Source organism: Melopsittacus undulatus, chromosome 10 (genome assembly GCF_012275295.1).
Source record: "Melopsittacus undulatus isolate bMelUnd1 chromosome 10, bMelUnd1.mat.Z, whole genome shotgun sequence".
Taxonomy (NCBI): Eukaryota; Metazoa; Chordata; class Aves; order Psittaciformes; family Psittaculidae; genus Melopsittacus; species Melopsittacus undulatus.
Window position 1 is genome coordinate 3,926,043 of NC_047536.1, and position 27,437 is coordinate 3,953,479.

The 27,437-nt window shown below is 42.9% G+C and overlaps 1 protein-coding gene across 6 annotated transcripts in view; it reads right to left on the reverse strand.

The window, feature by feature from the left end:
• Positions 1-1,843: 1,843 nt before the first annotated feature.
• FBXW11 (F-box and WD repeat domain containing 11) overlaps positions 1,844-27,437 on the reverse strand; it is a 79,395-nt gene continuing 53,801 nt past the window's right edge. For all 6 annotated transcript variants that reach the window (XM_034066796.1, XM_034066795.1, XM_034066797.1 and 3 more), the window contains 9 exons: positions 27,302-27,392; positions 14,841-14,978; positions 14,143-14,261; positions 12,861-13,110; positions 11,621-11,739; positions 10,887-10,997; positions 9,810-9,888; positions 8,117-8,305; positions 1,844-4,354 (listed from right to left, as the gene is read on the reverse strand). In XM_034066796.1, the coding sequence (XP_033922687.1) occupies positions 8,144-8,305; positions 9,810-9,888; positions 10,887-10,997; positions 11,621-11,739; positions 12,861-13,110; positions 14,143-14,261; positions 14,841-14,978; positions 27,302-27,392 (1,069 nt within the window). In that variant the 3' untranslated portion in view covers positions 1,844-4,354; positions 8,117-8,143. The remainder of the gene's footprint in view (positions 4,355-8,116; positions 8,306-9,809; positions 9,889-10,886; positions 10,998-11,620; positions 11,740-12,860; positions 13,111-14,142; positions 14,262-14,840; positions 14,979-27,301; positions 27,393-27,437) is intronic.

Sequence of the window (27,437 nt, forward strand, 5' to 3'; positions counted from 1 at the left end):
AGGTCTGCAAGGAGGACATGAGCTCTAGACCTGGGTGATCACCGCTGGCTGTTGCCATCTTGCATCTGGATTGTGGCTGTGCTGCCAAGCAAGCAGGTGCAGAGCACACTGCTGAGGACACTGCCTCCCGCATGGGAGGGCACTATGGAAGTGAGGACACAGCCCTGTGTGATTAACAACTGCCCCACGTCCTGCTCCAGTCCCAGAGAGCACAGCACAGCACACTTTTAAAGTATCCAGGGAAAAGCTGGAGCTTGGGAAAGCTGCTGCAGGCTCAGCCCACCCCACACCAGAGCAGTGGCATAGGGAGGTTGCAGAGCTTGGGCTCCAGCACTGCCATAAAACTGCCCCAACACAGAGCATAATCCAAACCCATCATCCCACCGCAGAGCAACCACAACGCTATGTGAGCATCCCCCAGCATGGGATTAAACTGCAGCAATGGCACAGCCTGTTCCATCCGTGCTCTAACCCGTGTGACACACGGAGCCTTTCCCCTCCACACTGCTGGAGGAGCAGCACAGCCAACGGAGGGCTGAGCTCCTGCAGCTTGGGTCTGGGATTGTCAGGAAGGAGCAGTGTTGGGGTGGGATGGCAAAGAGGATCTGTCCTGAGCTTGGTTTTTGAGTCACTGCTGTGCTCTTCTTTGGGAGCAGCTGGTCCTGAGGGTCCCTGCAGCACTCAGAAGGATGGAGCAGCGTCCATGGCAGCCCCCAGGCTCTCGGTGCAGTGCAGAGGAAGGTCCATGCCCTCATGGACATGCTCTACCCATCCCCTCTGCCAGTGATGCTGCATTGTTTAATGAGGCCTGGAAGCTTTTGGCTGTCAGAAAGCCACAGCCCAAACCATTACATACCTTGAACACAAGGACTGAGGCCTGGATCTTGCTCCAATGGGATACTGCAGTTGGTGCTGAGGGCATGAACATGGACTCAGTCGTGGAAGAGTGCTGAGAACTGAGTCCTGGAGCTTGCTTTCCATGTGGAGCATGTAGCTCCTATGGGAAAACTGCCTCTCTCAAGTGAAAGGCATCAGGAGCTGCACCAAAGGCCCTGGCTGCACCAGCCCCAGGATTCCCTTCCAGCTGAAATGTTCCCATTCTGGAATCTCTCTACAGCTTTTGGTTGGGTTTTGTTCACCACCCCTATTAACCTATTCCCCAGAAACTCTCCTCCATAGCAACAGATTCATTTCACCAAAGCTATTAAAAAACAATGAGTAAAAAACCCCCAGAAGACACAATTTTGAATCCTATTGAGAACTTGTGTCCCTGTTACTCTTCACCTACAGGGAAGAAGTGAGCATTGTGGGGAACACGGGGAAGGTCAGGGAGCAGCTGGGGGAGCATCTTCCCATGAGAGCAGGCAAGATGAAGCCCTAGCCAAGAAGTTGGCTTCTCCAGCTCAGAGCCAGGGGATGGGCATGGCCCACATCATAGAGTGGGTAGGTTCTTCTGCCTAAGAGCTCATCTCAGTCTCCCCTGTTCTGGCAGGTTAAAGCCATTCCCCTTGGCCTGTCCCTACAGGCCCTTGTCCCAAGCAGCAAAGCAGAGCTGTGCAGTGCCTCTGGGATCGGTGACCCAGCTCAGCTCCCTCTTCCATCATGTCCTCCGCAGGCACGCACTGCAATACAGGCACAGGTAAAACACCAACCTCAGCACCGCACACAGCACCCAATGCATGGAGCTGGGCACAGTTTGGACTCGGAATGCTTTGGCCTGGCACCCCCAGGAGAGCACTTACCCACTGCACTGCGCTGAGCACACATGAAGGTAGCAGAGGCCACCCCTGGCTGATGCTGTCACTGATCCATCATTTATTTGACAGATTTAAGCTGAAACGCCTTTGGTTTTATATTTTTTATTAAGCACATTCCACAGTACAAAGCCTCAGGTCAGGAACGGGATCTGTACAATTCAACAGTTTCAGAAGCTGTTCATACACCAACTTTCCAAACAGATAATTGGCAAACATAATTACAAGTTAGAATTCGACTATCCCAGTGCTTTGAAACATTAATATAGCAGTAATGTACAGTCGCTCAGTTATGTTAGCAAAACCAAGTCCAGAGTGCAGCCAGGATCACTACCATTAATCCCAGGAGTCAAGTTCCTTGGGTGCCAATCACAAAGTCCACTGCTGTGGTACACGAAGCACAAGGAAGGTCAGACCGCATGTTCACACACCGTTATCGCCCAAGGAAAAAGAGGAATTGAAATCTTATACATGCATTTATGAAAAGGACTCCGCTCTTGGGAAACAAATACCTTTTTCTTCAGGGCTGCAACAGGGCGGTTGTTTATAGATGGGTTGATATTAAAGCTATTGGATGAGACGGGTAAAGTAAGACACTTGCACGCGCTACTGCCAAGCTTACCACAGAGTGACCCTAGAGCAGCTTAGGAGCAGGTTTTGACTCTTCCACCCTTCATCACATTCGGTCACCTTGGTGAAAGAATCATTGTTGTAAGTACAGGGGAGCTTCACTCCAACACTGATCCCAACACCCTCCCTCAGCGTGAAGGGTGAGCAGGAGACGACCCGAAGCTGCAGCTCTGTAACGGTAACACCTTGACATGCGCATTCTCTGAGTTCAGGTGACACGGAAACGATGCGTCTGACCACTGGGAACACCATCAGACACCCCAGACCTGGTCAGAACAGGGGACAATGCAAACCCAAGACAGTGCTGCCAGAGGACGACACGCACAGGACGTACAAACGATCAGAGGAATGAGAGCACACTTCGGTGCCAGCACACGTCTTCCCCAGGAGAGGTGGGTTCCACGCTGAGCTCGAGTGAAGCATAAAGGAAAAGCCACCGACAGGCACAGCCACATGGGTAATGCAGGTAAAAAACATCCGTGTTTGCATTTATCCATGTCTTGCTCTGACATGAGACAAATGCAGCAGCATTTCTATGAGCACATCAATGAGGAGAGACCATGACAACAGAAGAAGAGACTACTGAGACTTCCTCAGAACAGCGCCAACGAGGAGGAGCCGCAACCAGGACATGGCAACAGCAAACGGCTATGGAAGAGAAAACCAGCAGGGTCATTACTAGCACAGCAATCAGCAGGGTAAGCGCAGCACTGGCTCCAAGGGAACCTCCTCTCCACCATGAGGAAGTGTCACAGATCACACATACATGAACTGAACTTTGGCCCATGGCATCTTCTCCACTGAGCAGCCCAACTAATGCTGAGGGACACGAGCAGGCGGCTGCGAGGACCTGCTGCTCTTACAGACACCTGGACATAGCGCGGCACACAAATAAGATACAGAACATAAATTAAACCTGGTTTTGTTTAATTTTTAAAAAGTTTAGAAATTACATTTTAAAATCTGGAGTTCCCATTAAAAAAAAAGAAACAACAAAAAAACCAACACAAAAAACAGAAAAACAGAAAACCAACCCTAATGAATACTGAAAACCTCCTTCTTGCAGAGAGAAACCTCTCGGTGACTCAGACGAACGCCTCCAGCGCCAGCAGTTAGAACATCCTGCTGCCAAGTGCTACCACTTCTTGTGTTAGTGTGCAGTGTCAGGCAACCCTGACTCCAGCACCCGGAGGTTCCACTGCTATGTACATTATATCTACATGCTTATACAGTATTGGAAATGAGGCAAGCACACATGGGAAGGTTTTACTATACCAAACATTAGGAAGCATAGGACGGCTGCAGTACAGAGCACAGTTAAAAGGAAAAGACAGTGCTATACAACTAGTTTAGATAACCTAGCCTGAAGTACAGGTAATCTTTAATTTAAAAGAAATTATTGGTGCAGAAACAAGTAAACCGTAATCCAAAAATATTACTGAGCAATTCAGAAATAGTTCTAAGAGTCCAACGTACACTCCTAGCAAACAGAACGGGCTCTGCATCTCTCATGAGAGTAAAGTCTAAAGGACAATGGTGACTGAAAGCAAAGCTCTGTACATTCTGGGTATGTGTTTGGCACCCAAATTTCATTGGAGAATGTTTCTTATTCTTTAAAGTCAGACAAAAGTGCAAAGCAATATAAATTAGGCCAAGTCCTTTCTTGACTTCTGATTTATTTCTGAAAAACAAGCCATCGGAGTTCAGTTTCTACGGACACTTTACATGTGAAGCTTTGGATTTCTCACTGCAGGGAAGGACAGGCTTCTGAAATTCATCTACTCCACGTCAGTGAATTTGTAGTAAATTCAGAGATGACCACTGAGAGCAGGAAAGATTAAGAAATTTAGATATAGAATTGTGCTGCTTTGCATCTACACAGCATCTAGAACCAATTCTGACTTTAGCTGTCAACCAACATCTTCAGGCATGTAGTTGCCAAAAATCCAGTAGTTCAAGACTGTGAAACCCTGAAAAAGATAAAAGAGAAGCTGAACTGACAGAAGATACAAATCAAAAAGCATCATGTGGAGACACTTGGAGAAGGTCAGGCCATGCCATCCTTGCTCTCAGCTTGAAGGGCAATATACAACCTGAAGGGCAATATACAACCTGAAGGGCAATATACAACCTGAAGGTGCACATCACATTAAGGGGGTGCTCGCCCTGAAATACTTCCCTCTGTGCTGGAAGTCCTTCCTTTCAGGAAAGGTGCACCTCTACAGGACAAATGGCTTTGCTGTGGAATATACTCCAAGTTCAGCTGAAGTAAGAGCACATTGAGAATCTTGCTACTCCTTAGGGGGTCACCTATAGCTTGGCAGTCTTCTTACACATGGTAAGGATCAAAACCCCTCCTGGTGACCAGCAGGTGAATCACCAGCCAGTCTCACTACTTACTGAAACAGTGATCTCCATAGAGCTGTGAGGAGCAGCTTTTGCTCAGGATGCAAGTTCAGTTGCTTTAATACATGAATTTTTAAGAAAACAGACAAAAACTGCAGTAGTTTTATATTTTGGTTACCTTTTCCAGCCATGTGGCTCCATTCTTAGCTTGGAGACAGTGCAAGTTCTCCATGTGATTAAATCTGAGCTATGGTTTTTACCTGCCACTCCCCAAAACCCTTTAATGGCCAACCTAGTTGATTCTATGGACCACAGAGAACGACCCTCCTCTGATATGAAATTCCCATGAAAGGTTAAACCATCTTTAGGCACTTCCCCTTGACTTCCCTTCCCCCAGCCCATGGCCTAGTGCTTAATATAAGAATATAAGACTATCATATGGTAACAATTTTTATCATGTTACAATAAACAACAGGAATTCAACAGAAAGCAATAAAACTCTGGCAGCCAACTGCAGGACTGTCAAAAATGATCCACTTTCAAGAGGCAGAACATTGCAAAGCCTTGTAAAAGAAGTATACAGGGCTGATTCACAATTCAGAAAGCTGCAAGGCTTGAGAGCACGTAAAGCTTCCATTAAACGTCATCATGAAATATGAGCTGTTTGACCATAATTTGATGTAGATTTATGGTTTTTTGGATTCTGAAGTCAGACAAACCTGTCAAAAAGTGACATCAACAGCATCTCTCCTATAGAGGAAATAATTATTAAGGGACTGTCATTACCAACACCAACAACTCCCAGGATATGGAGGTCTGTGTGGTTTGACTCAGGCATCATGGGACAAGTCAGACCTAAGCTATGCAAAACTGTCAAGTGTGCAGAATTTGAAGAGAACAACACGTGCCAGAGGCATTGGGTATTTCACAGACCTCAGTGGCAGTGGGTCTTGTGGGCCACATGTGGCAAGAGAGGAAAGAAAGACACCAGCACACGGCTGGTCAACTGAATCCATACAAGCTTTATTCAACTCCTCATTTCTTTTGCACTTTAAGACAAGCTGCGTGTAGCCTTCCCATGAATCAAAGCTGATTACAGCAGCCTGCCAAACAAACTCCTCTGACTTTCATAACATAGAACCAAAAAAGGAATTTATCAATCTCAAATTATCCTATAACTGAACAGAAGACAGCACTGGTGTGTGAACTGGAACATAGATGGAAACTGTTCCTAATACTGCTGTCATCTCACGCAGCCTATTCCATCTGCCTGAAGAGGCAGGATAAAACAAATGGAATTACTCCGAAAGGAGGAAAAGAAGTTTTCCATAGAGAGGGAAAACCAATTTCAACAGGCCTTGGAGTTGCCACAGCATTAGTTCACTTCAGTATGGACTCTGGTGGCACCAAAGCTTGTCTGAAGAGGAGCAGGACAAAGTCCCTAAGGACATAACCGTAAGTGACAGCATCAAGCTTCTCCCAACAAAGACAAACATGTCATCCTGGATCAAATTAAACAGTTCTGAAGTGGAAGTCACAGGTAAGCAGCACTGCAGGACCTGGCTCTTACTGTAGTGTCAGGATTTAGTTTCAAGGCCAGGCTGGACAAAGCCTTGGGCAACATGGTCTAGTGTGAGGCATCCCTGCCCATGGCAGGGGGTTGGAACTACATGATCTTGAGGTCCTTTCCAACCCAAATCACTCCACGAGTCTATGATTTACCTCCCAGGCAGTTGTGTCTTTCAGTCACTCCCCCTGTACAAACACTGCTTTTAGCAGTTCTGCCTTTCCGGATTTCTTCTGCCCTGCTGCAGGCAGGAGAAGGAAGCCCATGTGTTTTAATAAACTACCCTGGCAGCAGTATTCTTCAAATGTGGTTTTAAGGGAAGTTCCATTAGCTGCTGATTCTGCACACTAGCTCATCATCATCATAGCGTAAGGCTTATTCCTTATTCATGGGCCTAATTAGATTAAGTAATTACAGATTTGGAAAGACAGGGAACTAGCCATGGCCAAGTCTTTGCTTTGACCCTCTGTGAAACATAATGAGCCAACAGATCCAAGTGTGATCTCCAGAGAGGATGTTATCTTGGCCTTTTTCAACATGAGTAGGGGTTCAGTGAGTAGGAAAGGCCACCAACACTTTCCTGAGGAATGCATACAGGTGAAAGAGACCTGATTTTTAAGACCTGGCATCTCAAAGCAGCAGTGTCTTCATAAGGGGAAACTTTCCTAGCCAGAAGCAGAGATCCTACAGAAGGAGGGGAAAACCCCAAGGATCTCATTGCCACAGCAGGGAAGAAGATCCTATAATGGTCTGGGTTGAAAATGAGGTTAAAGCTCATCCAGTTCCAACCCCCTGCCATGGCAGGGACACCTTCCACTAGCGCAGGTTGCTCCAAGGCCCATCCATGTACAGATAATGAAAGTCCCAGCTTACATGAAGACAGGGAAAGCTTCTCCCACAACGTTTAAGCAAACTATTAATTATCCACTTCAAATAAAATAAACCGTTGCTGTGAGGGCAGTGTTACTCCTAACTGCTGCAGTGTCTCCACCTCCTTGGAAGCTGGATGTCTCAGCACTGGCAGAGACAGGGACCTGGAAAAAGGGACAACTGCTTTGCTTCAGGAAGGCAATTTCCATGTCTCCAAGTTCCAACCTTCACAGCTATTTATAGACTGAAGTGCAATTGTTGGCAGCAATAGAAATGACATAAGGAACAGCATCCACTGTCCTAACAGATCTACAGCAGAGCTTTTACCCACCATGCTTCAAGAACTAAATGAAACTGACTTGCAGAAAAACAGAAACAAAAGAGGCAAAGTTCACATGCTCAGTTCCTGACAGCTCTGAGTTGTCACGTTGCCTTACATGACACAATATTCAGCTCTGAAAGCTTTCCCTACAACCCTACTGTTTGTGGTTGTCATGGAACCACTCATTTCTGGTGAGTATTTGCCCAAAGATCACACACATATTCAGTTTAGTGGGGATGTCTTATAATGCTCATTGCCAAGCTTCACACAGAGAGCAGATATATCAAGAGCTCCAAAAGGCTCCGATTTCATGGGATACTTGGAACACCTACACAATACAATGAGTCTCCTCAATTTCCCAGGATGCTGTGAATATAGAATAACATGCCATAGAATACCTGAAGCACCCAATTATAAACAAGAGGAACTGTAGAAGGGGGTGAGGAAACATGACAAGTTTTATGAGTTGAAGCATGACCATACAAAGACTATACAGTGTCTCTGTGGCATAAACAGGCTTTGTTTTCTGAAGGAAAACATCAGATGCTTGCTTTGACTAAGCCAAGCTGCAGGAGAGTGATAATTTCAGATATGTATAACACATCCAATAAAAAGAGGGAGACTTACCTTCTGAGGGTAGTAAAGTGCAGACTGTTATCTGGAGATGTAAGTGTATGTTCTAGATGGAGAGCGGGTCTCATTCTGGGCACTCGGTGGCACATTTAAGAAATCCCAAATCAGAATTGTATCATCATGGGAACTACTGATGATCTGAAATTCATCAAACTGGAGTCTAAAGACACGTCCTGAATGTTCCTGTGAGTGACACGAATCAGTTAGCAAGGCAAGAAGAGTGATGTTTCATTACATTCATACTCACACACATATCTGGACACAGAGCAGTGCATTAAAATGCTGGTGTACTGGTAAGAAATCCTTAGATATATAAACTCAAATTTAGGAAAAGCTGATTTTGTATATAAGCTTTTTTCACATGGCTTCCATACCCAGTGCCTGTTAACCATGAGCCTCCCCGAGGGGCAACTCTTAGAAGCTGAGATTGTTACAGACAAAAGCAGCCTGTCAATCCAGAAGCAGCAGTGTAGAAGACTGGCTGGCACTGACAATCTGCCAGGGCTTCTTCTCCTATACAACATCTGCATTCAGTGCTGCTGCTGACTCCAGTTTTGTGCAGCCATAATGCACCACATCCCAGCTTCAGCTAGGGTAATGCTGCTGAAAGGATCATTATGGCTCACTTACTAGGCAAGACAACTGTGTTCAAACCCCACCAAGGTGAAGGAGCACATGCTCTGTCAGCTCTTGCAAGGAAGCTCAAAATGGCACTAAGAGACCCAGAAAAGGTTCTCCTCTTTGTCCTGCTCACCCATTTTTAATAGATTTAACGTGAGTATGCTACCTTCACTGGACAACTAACCGAAGCTGTCAGTGATCTCCAAACTATAACCTGAGCTGCAATACACCCACAGAAGGGACAGAATCAACTTTTGCACTAAAACTAAATACACTGCATGCATATGGGAAAGAAAATAGTTTAATCTTATCTCTGTGCAAGGACTACTGAAGATAAAGAAAAGACAAAAGCATTTCTAGCCACCCAAGCACTTCTTTAGGTGCTGGAAAGGCCAAGCACATGCTGAGTAAGCCAGTTACCATCACATACAGTCAATAACTTTGGGTTGCTACTAGCTTGTCAAACTGATTTCTGAAGTAAAATTTCATGCACATTTCAGTGCAAAGAACAAGGAACTCATTTCCCCAATCTATTTTTCATTCATCTACTGTCATAAACCAAACCCCTCATTACGAAGGAAATAACTTAAGCAACAGCCTTAAATCTGATAGTCCTCTGAAGTGATTAGTGTTCCTGTGGCAATCCCTTTGACTTGACCTCCCTTCCCTCTTCCCACTTCTTCCTTCCAAACTGAGGGATTAGAAGAAAGGTCTGGGAAAGGCTCACAAGATTCCTCCCCACTTTTTAATATGAGGGAATTTAAAGCCAGCCCTACAGCAATATTAGGGAAACACACCAGGCACTAGAATGATTTGATACAGTGTCAAGCTGATTTAAAGAGTATCCAAGAATCTGAAACTAGGAAAAAAAACATCTTTCTTTTAAGCTCAGATCCAAATGATTCAGGATATAACAACATATAAATTTTTCTTTATTCTTAGACTAAGCAGCAGCCCAGGCCTTATAAAACATCCTGAGTTCCTCACCTACCCCACTATAACATGGTAACATGCCTCTCATACATAAAAGATCCCAGAAAACCCCAAATAGATGAGGTTTACATACCACTAATGTACGCAAGCATAATGTACTTGCTGGGGCACGAGGGTCAAGAGCAGCTTGCAAGTCCCAAACTTTAATTTTGCTATAAAGTAAAATAAGAAGGCCATTATGAGAGCATCATTTCAAGTATAAGCATAGAAGAGACATCTAAAGCAACGGAGAGCATGCTAGATTTTCCCTACAGCTACTTCATCAGGATCAAGCAAAACATTAGAATCTATCTTCACTAAAATACTAAGGTCAGATCTCACAAAACATAGGTAGGTTTGTATTTCTTTATAGCAGCATATACGATGTCTTTGTGATGGACCAAGCGGGTTGGTTATATGAAACACAAATTGACTATACATGCCCAAGCCATTCTGGAACTGCAGATGATCTTGAAAACTCACAGCACTACTGATGAGGTGCAAAGTTCCAGTGGGAATTAAGCTGGGACTGCCAAGCCCAGTGAGATACTAAACCCAAATAAAAGGCTAGAGACAAACAGCTGAAGAATTGTTTTCAGTAACTTTGCTGTTCACTGGAAGTATAAATCAAACAGAAAGAATCTGACCATGGATATAAGGTGTTGTGACTCTACTACACACTGAAAATACTGATTCAGAAGTGCTAACGGTGGGGCTCCTGCCCTCAACCCAACAAAAAAGGTCACTAAAGACATCCGAGAGCCCCTCAAGGTATATTTATGCTCACAGTAAACATTCAGTGCTGCTGTCCTATAAAAATAGAATGTCTGAACTACTATAAGCACACAGGACCTGGCAAAGAGCAATTCCTGAGGAAAAAAACAAAGGAATGTCACTTGAGCCAAACAACAGTTTACTTTCTACAGAAAGTCAAACTTAAGTGCTAATGCAATTTCAGAGCATGCTTAAAAGCATCAGAAAAGCAGCTTCCTGGCTACTTAAAACTGTAGTCTGCTGCAATGAAATGCTCAAGCAGAAGCCACTCAGTTAAATATTGATCCATTAGTGAAATCAGAAAAGATCCCTTCATAAGGGAACACAAGGCTCAATGCCTTTCAGAAGATGTTTGGCTAAGAAAGGCAGAATTGCTTGACATGCTTCAAATACATACCCATCATAGGCTCCACTAACAATCCTCTTATTGTCGAACCTGATGCATCGAACCAGTTCTTCATGGCCTTCTAATACTCTTAAACAGGCACCGCATTCAATGTCCCATAGCCTAGAGAGAACAAAGTCCTTGAGTACTTCAGGTTCAACACTGTCCCCCTTAGCCTCACACTAAGGGATTTAAGCACTCTGGTTTTCTGTGGGAGATACCACATAACTTGCTTTAAAAGGCATGAGAGCCGTGAGATGTTCCCTGCGTGCAATTCAGAGACAAGTGTGTGCTGCAGCTGCAGTATATCAAAATTCATTTACTCATTACAAATCCTATACAAGGAGAGGTAGGATACATGTCAAGTTATCTTGGGAAACTTGAATATACTTTTTTCTATTCTGTATAAATTCATGATTAGAGGTTCAGAAGGAAATTAAAACCGGTAGCCAACATCTTCCTCATCTCTCCAAGCAGAAACAAGCTGATGAACTACAGTGGCAGGTAAGTTTTGTTTGCCTTTAACATAAATCTCAGCATCCCACTTTTTTTCACAGGGATGTGACATATTTCCTGTCACACTGAGTTAAGTTTAATTCATACATCATCTGTGCTAATATCAAAACATACTAAGGAAGTTTTGCACATGCAGCAGTGCAGAACAGCACCAAAGGTAAGGGGAAATCCTATTTTCACACATGCAAATGGACACAATTACATACCAATAGCAGCTCATGGGCACCCACCTAATAGTATTATCTGAAGATCCACTGACAACTAGTCGATCCCTGTACTGGAGGCATGCAATGCCACGCTTGTGCCCATTCAGAGTACGAACAAACTCACACGTACTTGTACTCCACACCTGTGAAACACAAAAGAAATGTTCCTCTGAGAATTACCCCCAGGCAAGGGTCTTGAATATCATAAACAGAAGGAGGCTGACACTGACTGGACAGTGGAATGAACACTCACACAGTATTCTCATGGGCAAAGAGTGCACACCTGGCATTAGCAGAACAGTGCTATGGGGAGTGACATGGCAGTGACAAGAGCCACAGGACTCCTGCTGCACATCGAGTCAATGAGAAAAGTTGAGAGGGTCATATATAAGATCTCTTCAGGTGGTAAAGACTGTCCCAAATGATTTCAAAAGCTTGATTACACTTTTGATGAGTTCACAATAATTTTTGAAAGTGGAAATTATCACATAAATAAACCCCCCAGATTTTTTGCCAAAGAAATTGGTAGCAATCTACTAGTAAGAGAAGGCCAAACCCATGGCTTCTAAAAGTTCGGTGGCTGCTTCTTTCTTAACTTTAAATGATTCAAATCAACTTTGCCCAGTTCTAATGAACTGTAATTGAAGTTGTAACAGAGTATCCAGTGGCTCATTTTCCAACACAGAGTGCAGCAGGATCTCTGGCAGATATTTGGACATTAAACTGCCAAGAGCTTTTTGGCACAGTCTAGGGTAGCTCTGGTTCTAGAGAGGGATGGGTGGAAATGCCTTTGTTACATTAATACACTCTGGGTAACTCAAATCTTCTGGTATGTAAGAGTCTTCAAATACAGCCTCTTAATTCTTCAAACATGGCAAAGTCTGGTGGAGCTGCTGGGAAGGCGTGGTGAGGAAAGGCACTGCTGATAAATTTCATGTCTGGAACAGGACTGCCAATTGAAATAAAAAATACTGCTTGGAAAAAGGCACAAAATGTGCCACATTTAACAAACAAACTGATCTTGAGACTAGAGTTCAAACAGCAAATGGGCTTTACTTCTTTGCAACCGTATGACAGAAGCCACAAAAATGTTACGAGCCTAGTTATGTGCATAAAGACATTAACAGCTAGTGAGAGGAAGCTGAACACAAAAAAAGGCACAGAAATGCTCATGAGCACTTTGGCTATTCACAGTGGAGCCATGCTCAGAAGCTTCTCTGGCCTGAAAGGCCTGCAGACCTCCATGAGAGCTCTGCCAACTTACTTTAATGGTCCTGTCACCTGATGCTGACACAATATATTTGTCATCGAAGTCCACCACGTTAACAGCAGCACGATGGCCAACTAAAACACGGCGCAGGGTGATGTCAGTAGGTGATGCCATATCCCAAACAGCAATTGATCTGTCCTTTGAGCATGTCACCATTAAGCCATTGCTGAACCTCAAATGAAGCACTGCTTCGTTGTGATGAATCAACGTGTTCAGGACTTCACCTGTATTTACATCCCAAACTCTGCAAAAGAAAAAGCATTTTATTCCAAATGAAGGATGATAGCTATGCATGGGGTAAAGTGTAAGCAGGCATGAGTCTGCTACTATCTCTAATGGAGAGCTCTCTGGCTGTTTTATACCTCTTAAGAGCTTGGGGAATGCAGGGCTATGTGTGCTGGAGAAGTTTCCTAGTTCATGTGTCAGACTCACAAGCAACAATTATCAGCAGCAATTAGGCCAGGAAATGCCTAAACTGGGCCCACTGCTAAAAGAAAGAGCTGCTTAACAATTGTACAACTCTTCCAGTATGATTAGAGCTTGTATGATGCATAAATTGATGGAACAGGCCAACCTAAATACCATCCAATATGTTGGTGGTTTGTTACAGCTTTACACCATTCATTCAGATTTTATGGCCACTAGGAGCAATTGGAATGAAGCACCCTCCAAGGCCACCTATTAGACTACATGAAGTGAAAAATCACCATTGAATTTTTAGTACCTGAAGGATGTTAAGATCAGCTCCTAACTTCTGAGCAGTTTTAGAGACCTACATTGGTATACCAGTGAGACACCAGGAGACAAGGCCCTTCCACTGGGCTGCTCATGAGTGTCATTATATGGGACATCTGCTGACTGCTGAATTCATACAAGAATTGAAACTTAGTATCATCAAAACTGCAGTCAGAGAGGTGCTCCATCTACAACAAACACCCTTTCATTAATAGTCATCATGAAGAGATGTCAGAAGGCAGTATAAGAAACCCTAAATTACTGTATAGTTGGCCTTCAGCTATAGTTCAGGCTATAGTTGGCCTGCAACTTCAGGATATGCCTTGAATCACTCAGGTCATATTCCCTTAAAATTCTTAACACTAAAAAAAATGAGACAGATTTGGGAAAAAAACCAGAATTGAATGGAATGCTTTGCCAAGTATGAATATCTCGGGTTTGGAATAATAGTATCCCATTCATATTAGGGATGTTTTCTGATATTTAGAGATTATTGTAAACATTCCTAGCCATGATTTTTGTGCAAAAGCTTCACACTCACCTCACTGTAGAATCTGAAGATCCAGTTACAATGACTCTTTCATCATACTGCAGACAAAGAACTGAGCCAGTATGTCCTGTTAATACTTTCAAACATTCCAGGCTTGTTTTGTCCCAGATCTGTTAAAAACAAGAAGTATAAATAGCTTATCAAGACCAAGAACATGGATTCAAGACCTGATCACTGCTGCAACTGTTAAGGAAGGAAGAAAACTAGAGATGGAAGGAAGAATCCCAGGCCAGTCAGCCTGTCCAGTCAGCAGGCCTGTCCTCCCTTATAGCTCAAGGAAGCCCTGACGCAAGTTTTTGACACAAAGTGAAATGAACACTGATCATGAGAAGATGAAGTCCTGTTTTGCAAGAGGAAGCAACCTACTCACGTGCAAGCAAACTAGCAGCAGTGACAAAAGACACAGGTAAGGGCAGTGGCACACTCAGTCTTCATTCATCTTATGTGAACTTCGATTTCACAAGTGTTTCTTTATGGTCAATGGTATTGATCTCTGGCTGGCAGTTCCCAAAGCTTCCAGGGCAAAGCACAGTTGAGAACTTTGCCAGGCTACAGAATATACCCCATCCCCATAAATCCTGCACAGATAAATGCTGCCCCATGAAGAGACATGAGGAATCAACACAAGCAGCTAACTTTCCAAGGCAGAATTATCCACTTATTCCTAGGGAAAAGACTGAAGTGCTTACCTTAATGGAGTTATCTCGTAGGCCACTGATGATCTTTTCATCATCATACTGTAAACAGTAGACACCTTTGCTGTTCTCAGAACGGCACTGAATCCTTTGCAAATTGTGTCTCCCACATCGCCAGTTAGATTCTATAGTCTAACAGGAGGGGAAACAAGCAGGAGTTAGGCACGACGCTGCCCGCTTGAGCAAAACTACTCCCACCCATAGACAGCAACGTTTCCACTTTTACATCCTTACACCTAAAGTGCTTAACATTTAAATGTCTCTTGTCGTCCCCCCCAGTAAAGATACACAAAACACAATGAATTAGAATCAGGACTTCTATAATTTGTCATGGCAAAAGCTATAGTTAGCAGTGAAAACTGTGGCCAGCAAACCTTACTGAGGCTTTCCAAAGCAGCCATTAGAGATACACGTTTCGTAACAATTCAGTTCCACCCCATATTTACACAACCAGCTAACAGAAAGACTAAACCAGAGCTCATGTGGTGCCATGTTCAGCCTCACCTGAGTAACTAACATTACAAAACTGCTGAGTCCAAAAGGGAGGTTTACAGGAGTTCCTGGACCTTTCCTTCCCTTACCCAGTTATTTCACCAATTAACTGCTGTTACACATTGTAGAAAAGGATTCTGAGATACAAAAGCCTCCTCTGAGCACCTTAAGGGCTGATAGAAGTAAATCTGAACTATCAGATTACAAATAACCCAAATATTACTTCTTTTTTTTCCTCCCAAAATCTATGTAAATGTAATTCTCAACATTTTCATTTTAAGAGATATTTTTAAGGAAAGAGACCTGACACATCCTAAAAAGCTGCAAAGTATTCCATAGAAGAAGACGGATGATTTCCATGTTTAATCTGCTTTATTACTTGTAAGATAACTAATGCTGGTTTCAAAGAAATGTGGGATTTGGGATAGGAAGTTTGTAACAACAATCATAAGAGAATCCATGTACAGAACTCCAGGCCTGCAGTACCAAGACAGACTGGGATGCCTTCTGTCTTCCAACACAGGCACCAGAACAGACCATTTATTTAGCTGTTTCCCTGGGATCCCCCCCCAGTATTGCATGGAAACCTGGAGAGAAGCTGATAGACTGCCAGTTTGTTTGGAAAAGTATGTTTATAATCAAATCCTAACTTTCAAAGCAATTGCAGGCACTTCTACAACTCTGCCAAGGCTGGAAAACAACTGAAGCTCTCATTAAAGACAAAAGTGCAGTGCAACTATGACGTCCCAGTTCTAGGAAAACATATCTGCTCCAAGGGAAAACTAACCTACCGCTTTGTTTTCCATGCATTTGCTCCTTCAGTTGTCTCCCATTATGCAATTTGGAGAGGATAATACAACCCTGATGTGCCACAGGAATTTGTCTAACACATGACTACTAAGAGAAGCTTCTAGAGGAACATGCTGACAAGTTATTCATCCCCTCTCATTCTCTTCCAATTTGGTGGGAAAGCTAATGAAATTAAGATAGCAAGTCATCTGTCAGTTTGGGATCAGCTTTTCTGGCCAGCGAGTTCACTGCTGATTGTCAGACTTGGAACTAGGCTCAAAACATCCAAACCCAACACTGCGCTGGCTCAGCCTTGGACTCCTGCCTTGAAGGTAGCAGCCTGCTCATTCTGCTACTTGCTCAGCATGGGATGGAGGCTTTGAGGAGGAAGGACAGGCAATTCTCAAGCTCTACCTGAAGATTTCTCTGTGCTAGGAGGGAGGAACTGTAGCTCATTAACTTCTTAGCTGCTACAGAGGTGACCCTTAGAAACAGGAGAGGGTTGGAGAAATTAGTAGCATGAACTGATATAGTTATAGATCTGAAGGCAAGATATTTAAAAATGCAATACTAACATTGAAGACACAGGAGAGAAAGCATTACAGATTTGAGTCAGGCAATTTAAATGGTTTCAGAAACCATGTAAGTTCAGATATTCAGTACTAAGACATCTTAAGGGTGAGTTTTCCCAAAGCAACACCCTTGGAAAGGTCTGAAATAAGCAGTTGCAAGTAGCACATGCTGAATTACTCCAGCAGCCGAGTGCTCAAACACCACCAGAGCTCCTTCAGCCTTCAGCTTCCTGCAACAGCAACTACCAATAGCTATAGAACACATTAAGAACCCCACAGACCAGAAGTTTTGCTTGTAGCACTTTCCCAAACACACCAGCGGTCAGGAAAAGCATGCTCACCAGACACTGAGCACACTAGCTGCCTTAACTCTTAGAAGTTCCCTATAGGAAGCTACTTAATACGCCCTCCATAAGAAAAGGCTGGCTTCAGATAAAAGGAACTGAAGTATTATGTATCTCTTTGTGAAGGCACTATGAAGCAGTAAGTCATATACAGGTGCACTTTTTAATCCCAGGAATAGATGTCATTTCATGTAGACATTACATGGTGTGGCTACTGTGGGAAAATACTTCATGTTTTTCAAGAACTTGTAAAATCCCCTTACACTGCGTAAATTTTCAATGTGCTGGGAAAGTAGCCACGATACACACAGAAAATACAGCAGCATTTCAATTGGCAACAGAGTGAAAACAGATGTGGACGTATAGAGAAATAACATTATTGTAGATGACTGAATACGGCTGAGTGGGTGGGCAACCTGGAGGACCCTCTGAAAAGAAACATGTTTAATACAATACTGGCAACCACATTAAAGCTTCTTGCTATAGGAAACTTCTGGTTGTTACTGACTAGCGTGGTTAGTCAGAGTCTTCATCTGCAACCTCCTTCCAGGAGATAACTCAATAAACTGTGCATATGCCGAGTAGACAGGCACATGAGTACAAGGGGTGAGGAAGAAATCACCATGTTTTACGGACTGTTACAATCACCAGGAACCAGACAATGAAGAGACACAGCATTTGCCTATTTATGGTACTAAACCTAATACTCATGCAACACCTGTGTTGTACACAGAACCCCTCCAAGTCTCGTGGCTCCACACTTGGCTTTCACAACTACAAGCAAGATGGTGCAGAACACTATCTCCCTAGTTCACACACACACACGAAAGTTTCTTGTGCTTTCCTACAAGCTTACTTGAGCAATAGCAGCAAGTAGCTGACAAATGCTGCACAGCCAGCAAAATCTGGACATACAAGGAATAAAGAACAAGCACAAAGCCAAAGCATCTGCCACAGGAGAACCATTTGGCAGCTGAAGAAATGCATAAATGGGTTTAAAAGAAGAAAAAAAAGGCATTCAGATAGAAAAGTACACAAAAAAATAGCCCAAGATGTAGAGGCATAGCCAAGCCTTGACCATGCCAGAATATGTACAAAGATGCACAGTAAAAAAAAAGATGCAAATCATCTGGATTAGCAGTTAGATCATTAACTATACATTGGAAATGTTAAGGATAATTTACTAGGAACAGGGTTTTTCCCCTTTGTTAATGTACACTATGTTCAGCCCCTTGGCTAAAAACTGCTTTTATATCCTTGTGGGTATTTCTGCAGAGTAAGTGGGTTTATCTTAATCCCATAAACCAAGGATTTTGTTCCCTCTGAATACACAATTCTGCTGCAGGACAAATGGGGAAGAGAAAAATGAACAAATACATTTGTTATGTACATAAAGATTTCTCCAGAAGCATTGGGCATTAACACCAGGGGCAGTTAAAATCCAAACTCTTGTTTTTCACGTGCTTTCTTCAAATAGAAAATAGAAAATCCCTCCCAACGGGAGCGTATGAACTTGTGTCAGCAGGGTAGAAAGGGCTTAATATTTCAGTCATTATGAAATTAAGGGGTTTTGATAAGCAAAGACAAAATGACAGGTTGGCTATGGCACCAGGCTCCCTGCATCTTTGAGGTCTTTCCTCTCTTGGACTCTGAAGATACTATGACCATGAGGGGAAAAAACAGCATCAAGCTCTTGAAGAAGGATTCTCTAGATCCTGGCTGAATCCAGAATTCACTTTTGGATCTCTAAGCTGCTGTTAAGCAGTGAGGGCTGATGAGCTTTCACAGTCTCTGTATCAGCTTGAAGAAGAAAGGCTATGTGATGCTTTTTACCTAGAAGGCTTGATCTGGTCCTCAATAGGAACCCTGCAGAGATCTAGCTGTCCTGTCACTACCACAACAGCATAAACCATGAGATACTTGACCACAGAGGGATGACTGCCTCACAGCAACAGATGGCAAAACGTTGCCAGCAGCAAAGCCTCCTGCAGAGGGATAAAAACCCTGTAAATAAAGAGCAAACCATCCTTCTTGTGAGTGTCATCACTTCTATAAAGCACTTCTAAGGAGCTAAGTGCCAGTGGTAGGTGTGTAGCAACAAAGACAACTAAAACCTCACAGACCACAGGAACTGGATCAGCACTGGGGTTGGTATTCCACACAGACAGTAATAAAATCCCTCTGCCAAAGCAGTTTGACAGAAAAAGTACTTGCACTGTATCCAACATTCCCTCCATAAAACACCTCCTCAGACCAGCTGCATAATGGAAGTGATGAACAAGAAAATGATGTGGTCATTATGGTCTACAGAGTTTACATGTCTGAAGAGTCCTAGCTGCAGGCACAGCAACCCTAATTACACATTCTCTATACTTAATTACACATTCTCTATACCTAATTACTCATTCACTAAGGCTTGTACTTATTGTCACCTGAGCCAGTAAACAGGTCTTTGGAAGCAAGCAGCAGGGCACACAGATGTTCATACCAACATCTTGGACATACATTACATTAGAAGAGAGAACATATTACATGAAAGAACACCAAGTGCCGCAAACCATCCACCACTGCATCTTGCTGTTTATTATCCTACTTTTCCCATTAAGCAATGTTGCCTTTCCCTGTTAGTTCTCTTACCCTATTCCACAAAAAAGCTGAACCACCATGATTCATGCTACACTAGAGGACTTGGAACAGTGACTAGACTTGGATTTTACTCTCAAAATGCTTTGAGAAACTTAGAAGACAGACTACACCAAGAATTCTTCATATTTTAGATTATTCCTGATTAAAGCCAAGTGAAAGTCCAGAAGAAAACTAAAAATGACCTGGAGAAACTGCTGTGACATTACACAGGAAGAAGTAGTAAACAGTAATATAGAAAACAAACACAAGGACTTAAACCTAAGCAAATGTTAAATCAAAAGAGCGACTGACTGATGTTTTGTGCTTACATTATTTCAATCTAACTAACTATAGACCCCTAACATATACCATGCTAATTTTTACACATATACCTGGATCTAGTTAAAGTTCAGCATATATTTGTTTCATACAAGCAGAAAGGCCCACTTCCACAAGAAAATAACAAAGGGAAAACACTTCCAAGAAGTGAAAAGTGGGCTTCTGGCTTCATTTCCAAAAGTCACAGGATACACAGGCTATGTTTTGAAGAACAGTCTGAAATCAAAGCAAGGCCAAAAAGCAGGAGTGTACTACTGAGCCATTCCATGCCTGAACACTACATTTTCAGGTCCTTTCCAATCCTAACTATTCTATGATTCTATGATTGGCTTTCAGATCACTCTGAAGTAAAATATCACTTTTAGTATTAACTAAAGTATTAGTACTAAGGCCAGAAATGAGGCATAAACAGTGAAGTCCACAAATCTAAACAACTCTAGAGAAAAAGGAGTGGGAAGCTTTTCCTAGCAAGTGTTACAATCAAATCAGGATTTCTTGGCAGAATTTGAGACTTAAGAATTAAGTTCCTAATGTTTACAGCTGCTTAGATAAGATCCAAATGTGAACAACAGAAATTGATGAAGTGTTGTCCCTGCATGCAATTTGTCCAATATGCATAAAGCTGCTCAAAGGTCCACCAAGTAAAACTGTTGCTGAGTCTTGCTGTAGCTTTCCTGAACCCTTTTTAAAGGCACTTTTAAAAAGAGCAGATTGACCTTATGATGCTGAGCAAGATGAATCTGAACAGTGGGATATGCTAATGTCCTACAGAGGAAGAGAAAACTTGCAGAAACCGCATTAAAGGCCACTGACACAGAATATAGGAAGTCGCTTTGGGAGAAAGCTGACTGTATGATACAGCCCATTTCAGGAGGCATGAAGACAGCATGGTCTCCAAGTGTCAAAATGATGTTCTACACCAGAGGGAGCTGAAGCAAAGCAGATAAAAAAGACCATTAATGGAAACTTACCTAGAGGACAGCAATTCAGCCGCAGGACTCTTACTGCCCACAATGGTGGCAGTGCCTGACTTGAGGGAGCAGAACTCACTGCAAATGCAGGACATGAGGGACCTGTAACTGCCACGTAAATGAAGTGCAGCTGCACCATGTCCCCATGCTCTGCCCCATGCATCTGTTACTGGATGCTCTCAAGAGACAAGATGCTGTGCAAGCTGATCTTTGATCTCACTGGTACTGTTCTTCTGCTTCCCCAGGGAGGAAGCAAAGAATCCTCTTAACTCTACTCAGGAGAGCCTGTAACAGAAGGATGTGGATGAACAAAGCAGTTGCTCTTCCCTGAAAGGTCTGTCTTTACAGAGATCCCAAAAGAGATTCAATGGTAGCATCTGATGAAGAAAACCTTTTGCATGCCAGCAGCTGCAATGATCACAGTAAAAAACCTCCATAGGGCTCACTGGTTTTCTCTTAAAGGATCCCCAATTCCACAAACTTCCATCACCTAGGTCAAACATACAAGACTGAAGTTTCAAGCTTTCAAGTGGTACAGGTGCAACATCAAAATACGCTGACTTTGAATGGAGTCCTGCTTTACAGCAAAGTGATAGGAGCAGTACTGCTGTAACTTCCAGAGCTGGAGAGGAAATCTTAAAAACACAGGCCAACAACAATGAAAAGAGAGCAGGGTCCTCTGAGGCACTTCAATGGCACACACATCTGGACTCTACACAACACCTCACAAAGAGCAATGCTGCTGAAAAACCAAATAACTGCACCTTTTAGGTTTCATTAGAGACAATAACTTTATGCACAACACCATAACGATACCAAGTTCTATTGAAACAGGTAGTGATCAGCCCATCTCAGAGGACAGAGGCATTCCAAGTACTCTAAGAACAGTAAATCCCTCTTTCAACTGAGCAGAAAAAGAATCAGCAGTCTTAGTTTGCCCATTTGTGACACAAGAGGGCTGTGGACCTGCTTGAATGACTCCAGAGCAAGGCCATGGAGATGCTGTGAGGGCTGGGGCAGCTCTGCTCTGGAGCCAGGCTGAGAGAGCTGGGCTGGGGCAGCCTGGACAAGAGAAGGCTCCTGAAGGGGAGACCTGAGAGCAGCTCCAGTGCCTAAAGGGGCTGCAGGAAACCTGGAGAAGGGCTTGGGACAAGGGCCTGTAGGGACAGGCCAAGGGGAATGGCTTGAACCTGCCAGAACAGGGGAGACTGAGATGAGCTCTTAGGCAGAAGCTCTTCCCTGTGAGGGTGCTGAGGTGCTGGCACAGGGTGCCCAGAGAAGCTGTGGCTGCCCCATCCCTGGCAGTGCTCAAGGCCAGGTTGGACACAGGGGCTTGGAACTGGATGAGCTTTAAGGTCCCTTCCAACTCAAACTATCCTATGACAAAAGTCAAGCCAGGGATCCATCCCATGCTAGGGGCATCTGAAAGGAATCTTCTGCCTGGCTAGCAGGGAGACACAAAATCTACGTCATGCACCTTAAGAACTTTGTCCTTGTCACTCTTCTTTCTTGGGCCACTTTCATTTTTAAGAAATGCCATTTGCTAAGTGCCTGTGGAATAGAGATTTCAAAAGCTGGCTGAAAAAAATCCTAGGCATATAATGCTGACCAGATTCTAAACACACACAAACTTTCTCCAGCATCATAATTATAGAACAGTCCTAAACAAACCCATTTCCCTCAGCCATCACACACTGTGACTTTCATAAACAAAGATCTCTGGATGCTGGCAGGGACTGAGGATGAGAGCCAACTTCTTCCCCCTTTGCAATTTTTCCCAAGGCTTTAAAATTTCAGTTCCAGTCCTAAAATGTGAACTTTTCTTAATTCCAGCAGAACACATGGTGTTTATCTGATGGCCTGGCACCACGTCTTCCTAAAGTCTGCAGCAAAACCACATTTGGATTCTCATCTCAATTAGGTGGACCCCAAGTCTCCATGGAAACAAGATGAGGGCACTTTGCCATGTGCCTAAAGATAAGGGGAACGTTTATGAAAGAAGTCTTCTCAACTCATCACCAAAAACAGATCCTGAGGGGAAAACACAATAGTTGGCCAAGCTTCACAAATAATATGGAAAATATCCAGGGACTTGGGGTTCTGAAATCAGCAGTATTAAACTTCCCACCCTGGCAAAGTACCGATTAACACAGTCCCATTAAAACAGCTGACCTTGCCCACAACACTTTGGGTTTGCACCCAGGCACAGGATTCCTGCTGCACATCAACCCCATCATCTCCATAAACAAGGTCTTACAAAAGCAGGTTCAGTTTTTTCTGGGATAAGCCCTAAATCAGATTTTCCCTTTAAGAAAAGCTCCTCAAGAGCTTGGCAATTCAGCACCTGACTTAGAGACATTTAAAATTACTGGACCACCTCTTGTGAAATGAAACCTAATTAAATATTTGGCTTCACAGCAGAGGTGGAGAGTAACTACCTCTTTCCAAGAATTAGCTTTCAGATCTCTAAATGTCCTGTTATTTTCAAGTCCAATGATTTCAGAAGTGACATTATGTTCCTAAAATGTCTTTGGCATCAAATAAATAGATACTGGCACTACAGAATTGTCAGAGAGGCAGGGGAACCGAGTCCTTGCCTGTTTTAACCTGCAGCTAACAACACTTGGTGGTTGCATGGACTTTTGACCCAAAATGCAAATAGAGCCCAAGCGAAAGAATTCAAATTTGCTATTTATCATTCCTCATTTTTCCTTCCAGGAGTGAATTCAGGTTTTGGATTACTTTTCAAATTCTGTCAGTCAGTCCAAAGGCACCTTCTCCTTTGAGCTTATCTCTACCGACAGCTGCAATGACCAATAAATCTTACCATTAGAAGCAGTCTAGCAGAATTTGGTTCATATTTGGGCTCCACAGATAAAATACTGAATGACAAGATTATTGTGTTACATGAAATACATTCTCCTGTATTAATACATCAAGTCCTTTGGACGTAAAATAAGTGTCGTATCAAACCACATATATCATTATATAAATGCTAATATGGTAGCCTTTGGCTCATGGCTACCTCCCTAAACGCTGACCCTTTGACAGCAACAGGAAGATCTTATAAAAGGTCCAGGCAAATATTTGAAGAAAAAACATTCTGGTATTCAGAGACGCAAAGTTCTTTATCAGAGCTCAAAGTCTTATCTAAGAGCTTCTGCACATTGCTTTGAAAAATGAAGGAATGGGAAGGGTATGAAACTGAGGGAGAGCATGACTTCAGGCTTAAAAACAGCATAAGGGGAGGAAAACATTAAGAAGTGCTAACCTTATAACTCAGTTGTGTTGTTATTTACCATCTACATTTTTAAACACTGTTAAAAGCTTCTTTTGATGGTTCTTTAGGGAAACAATCTGTGAAAAGTGCTTAGAAGAGTGATTTATTAGAAAGGTTATAATAGACTTCTGGATGTGGAATGATTATTGGCCCTTGACTACTAGCAGAAGTTTAACTCCACTCCAGGCTGGCGACCTGGAAAACAGCAGGATCTCAGAAGGCTTAAAGAAAATACGTGAAACGGGAAAGATGTGACATGGCACAATGCCCCTGTCCTGCTGCCATCCCCCTCACTGCTGCAGTTTCGAAGGACAAGAGTGGGAACCACACTGCCTGTAGAAACTGAGCAGTGATGATTCAGGAAGTAGCCAGCAGTTTTCCATGAGAGACTTCCCCACTCCAGAAGCCTGGACAAAGACACATTTGTTTCTTGTATTTGGCCAAACAGAGGCAAACAGTACCCAAAATTCTCCCTCAAGTGACTGACAACTGCTATCAACCATTTTTTTTCCACAGACTTCTAGAGACAAGCAGGGAATGGGAAGTACAGAACTACAGATTTCCCCCAGACAGCCCTAATTCTTCTTCTCTATTCTTACCTCCCTCCATCTGAGTAGGACACACAGGAGTTCTCTGCATGCCCCAGTAATATTTAACATAGCTGAGGATATCACCATTAGATAGAAACTATGGACAGCATGGAATGGGCAGAAACTATGGCAACAGCTTTACTCCTTGTATGTAGCAGCAAAGACAACTGGCTTCCCACACTCCTTACTCACGTTACTATTTTTAAATGCTAGTGGCACAGCGTGTTTTACAGCACTTTCTACCCTGCCAGCTCCACCTCAAAGCCTGTCAGGAGATAACTGCAGAACATGCAGAGTAAGGGGTGATCACAGCATCCACCTGAGCTTTATAAAATTAAAGATAAAAGCTTCTGAGCAGGAAGAAAGTTAGGGTGTTAAAGAGCATTATCATAGAATCACTACATTGGAAAAGACCTTTAAGATCGAGTCCAACCATTACCCCAGGACTGTCAAGCCCACCGCTAAACCGTGTCACTAAGGGCAAACTGATCCCCTCTCAAATCTCCCCTTATGGCTGCCCCTCATGATCTCCACTCACAGCCATCCCTCCCACATCTGCCCTCTATATAGCTGCTTCCTGTACATGTCCACCTCTCAAGATCTCTCCTCACGACCACCCCTTATGCCCCATGGTCACCGCTCACACCCCATGGCCACCTCTCCTCTCCCCTCACAATCTCCACTCTCCCCTCAGGGCCATGTTTCTTGATCTCCAAACACCAGTGTATTTTCTATTCATTTTGAACAGATCAGCCTTTACTTTTCAGGCTATGCAGTGCAATTTTTTCTCTTATTTTGAGGGTTCAATATCTTTATTGTTAATTCAATGAAATTCATCTTTGTTAATACATTCATTACTACTGTATGTTTTTAGTGACACATCCTTTCCCCACTCCCCAATATTCAGAGACTGAAACTTATTTTTATCTAATATTGGTGATGAGAGAAGCATAAAGGGTTTGGGGTTTTATTATATCAGCAAGAATATTCCAATTGAGGAGCTTCATTTCTGTGCATGGCACTAGCAAATCTACAACAACTAAAGAATCAAGGTATTAAAAACCCAATTGTGACAGTTCAAAAGGCCTCAGAGTTCTCAGAATATCTCTAAGGAATCCTCTTATCTCTAATAAGAACAATTCCCACACAAATGTTCCACCTACACCTGAACAAATAAGTTACTCTGAAACTTTAAATATGCATTATAATGATTCTGAACTCTGTTCTACACAAAGGTTTTCACACTGCTTTTTGCCCATTTTCTTCACTGAACTCTGCCAGAGTTTTGCAGAAAGCCAGAAAATACCACATTAAGAGTTCTTAATCCCACCGGCTTCTTATCACTGCAATATCACTCTCTCATTCCTTGTAGGGAGAAGCCATCTCCTTCCAAATAAAGCGTGTATCATTCAGCTCACAAGTAAATATCAAGTCTGATCTCACTTTGTTTAGGCTACATTTCATGCCTAGTTCTTTATCTTTGAGAGCTTATAAATTGTGTAGCAAGAGTTATAAAGACAATATTTGAAATGGGATTATGTTTTCCAGCAGATACCTTTCACAGATAGGCAAAGAGGTCTGAATAATTTTGTTTACTGAGTGCCAAGCAACACAAATTCCCATTTGCCACAGCAGAATGAGTCCATTAGTTCACATCTGTCTGCAATATCAAAACATATGTTTCCCCACTAATGAATTTCAGACCAATAATTTCACATCCATCACGTGATTGAAATAAATCCATTAAAGCCTGTGGTAAACTTATTTTGTGGTGGGTACGCAGCAAACTGAGCAAGACAGATTTCTGCTGCTAGGCAGAGTACTAAGATGATCCTGATTTATCAGGAACTCTTTTAAATGAGTGAGCAAACCCAATCTTAAGCAAGACATGCAAAATTCTACATCAAAGAAAAGAATAGCCATTGCTGCAGTTTTCCATCACTGACACCCTTGTGGGGTTTAGCATTGTAGGACTGATTATTGTTCTCATCAAATCACTGCAAGGGGAAAAACATCCTATACCGTGAAGAAAGCTGTATTTGCAACGCTTTAGAAGTAATAAGTTACTAAATAGGCAAAGTTTTAACTGATTGGTGTTTACGATATTAAACCTCAGATCACAAAGTGAGTGTAACTAATGCATAAGAACATTCATCAGTATGTGGAGTTGTCTTGGAGTAATGTGTCTTAAAACAGCTATTAAAATCCATAGTCCCATAGAAGAGTTCCAAAAACCTTTACATGCATAAAGGATGCTGTTAACACTTAATGCACATACTGTGGCAGTAAATTGCTGAGGCTCTTTTTACATAGTCTGACAAACCAGAGCTCACAAAGTCATAGTGATGTGAATACGTATGATAGGCTTCAGTGCTCCAACATGCACCACCTTTGAAACACTAACAATATGCAATGTTATTTCTCTTGCAGATACTATGTATTGGAAAACATACCTCTATATCCTGTATTATCTTTGGGTATAAGGACCTGTAAAATGAATTTGGAGGGCCATCTGTTGGTCTGTTTTTAAACAGGTACTGATCCCTAGAAAGAACCAGAGACATATTTTTCAATGTAGCACAAAGAATC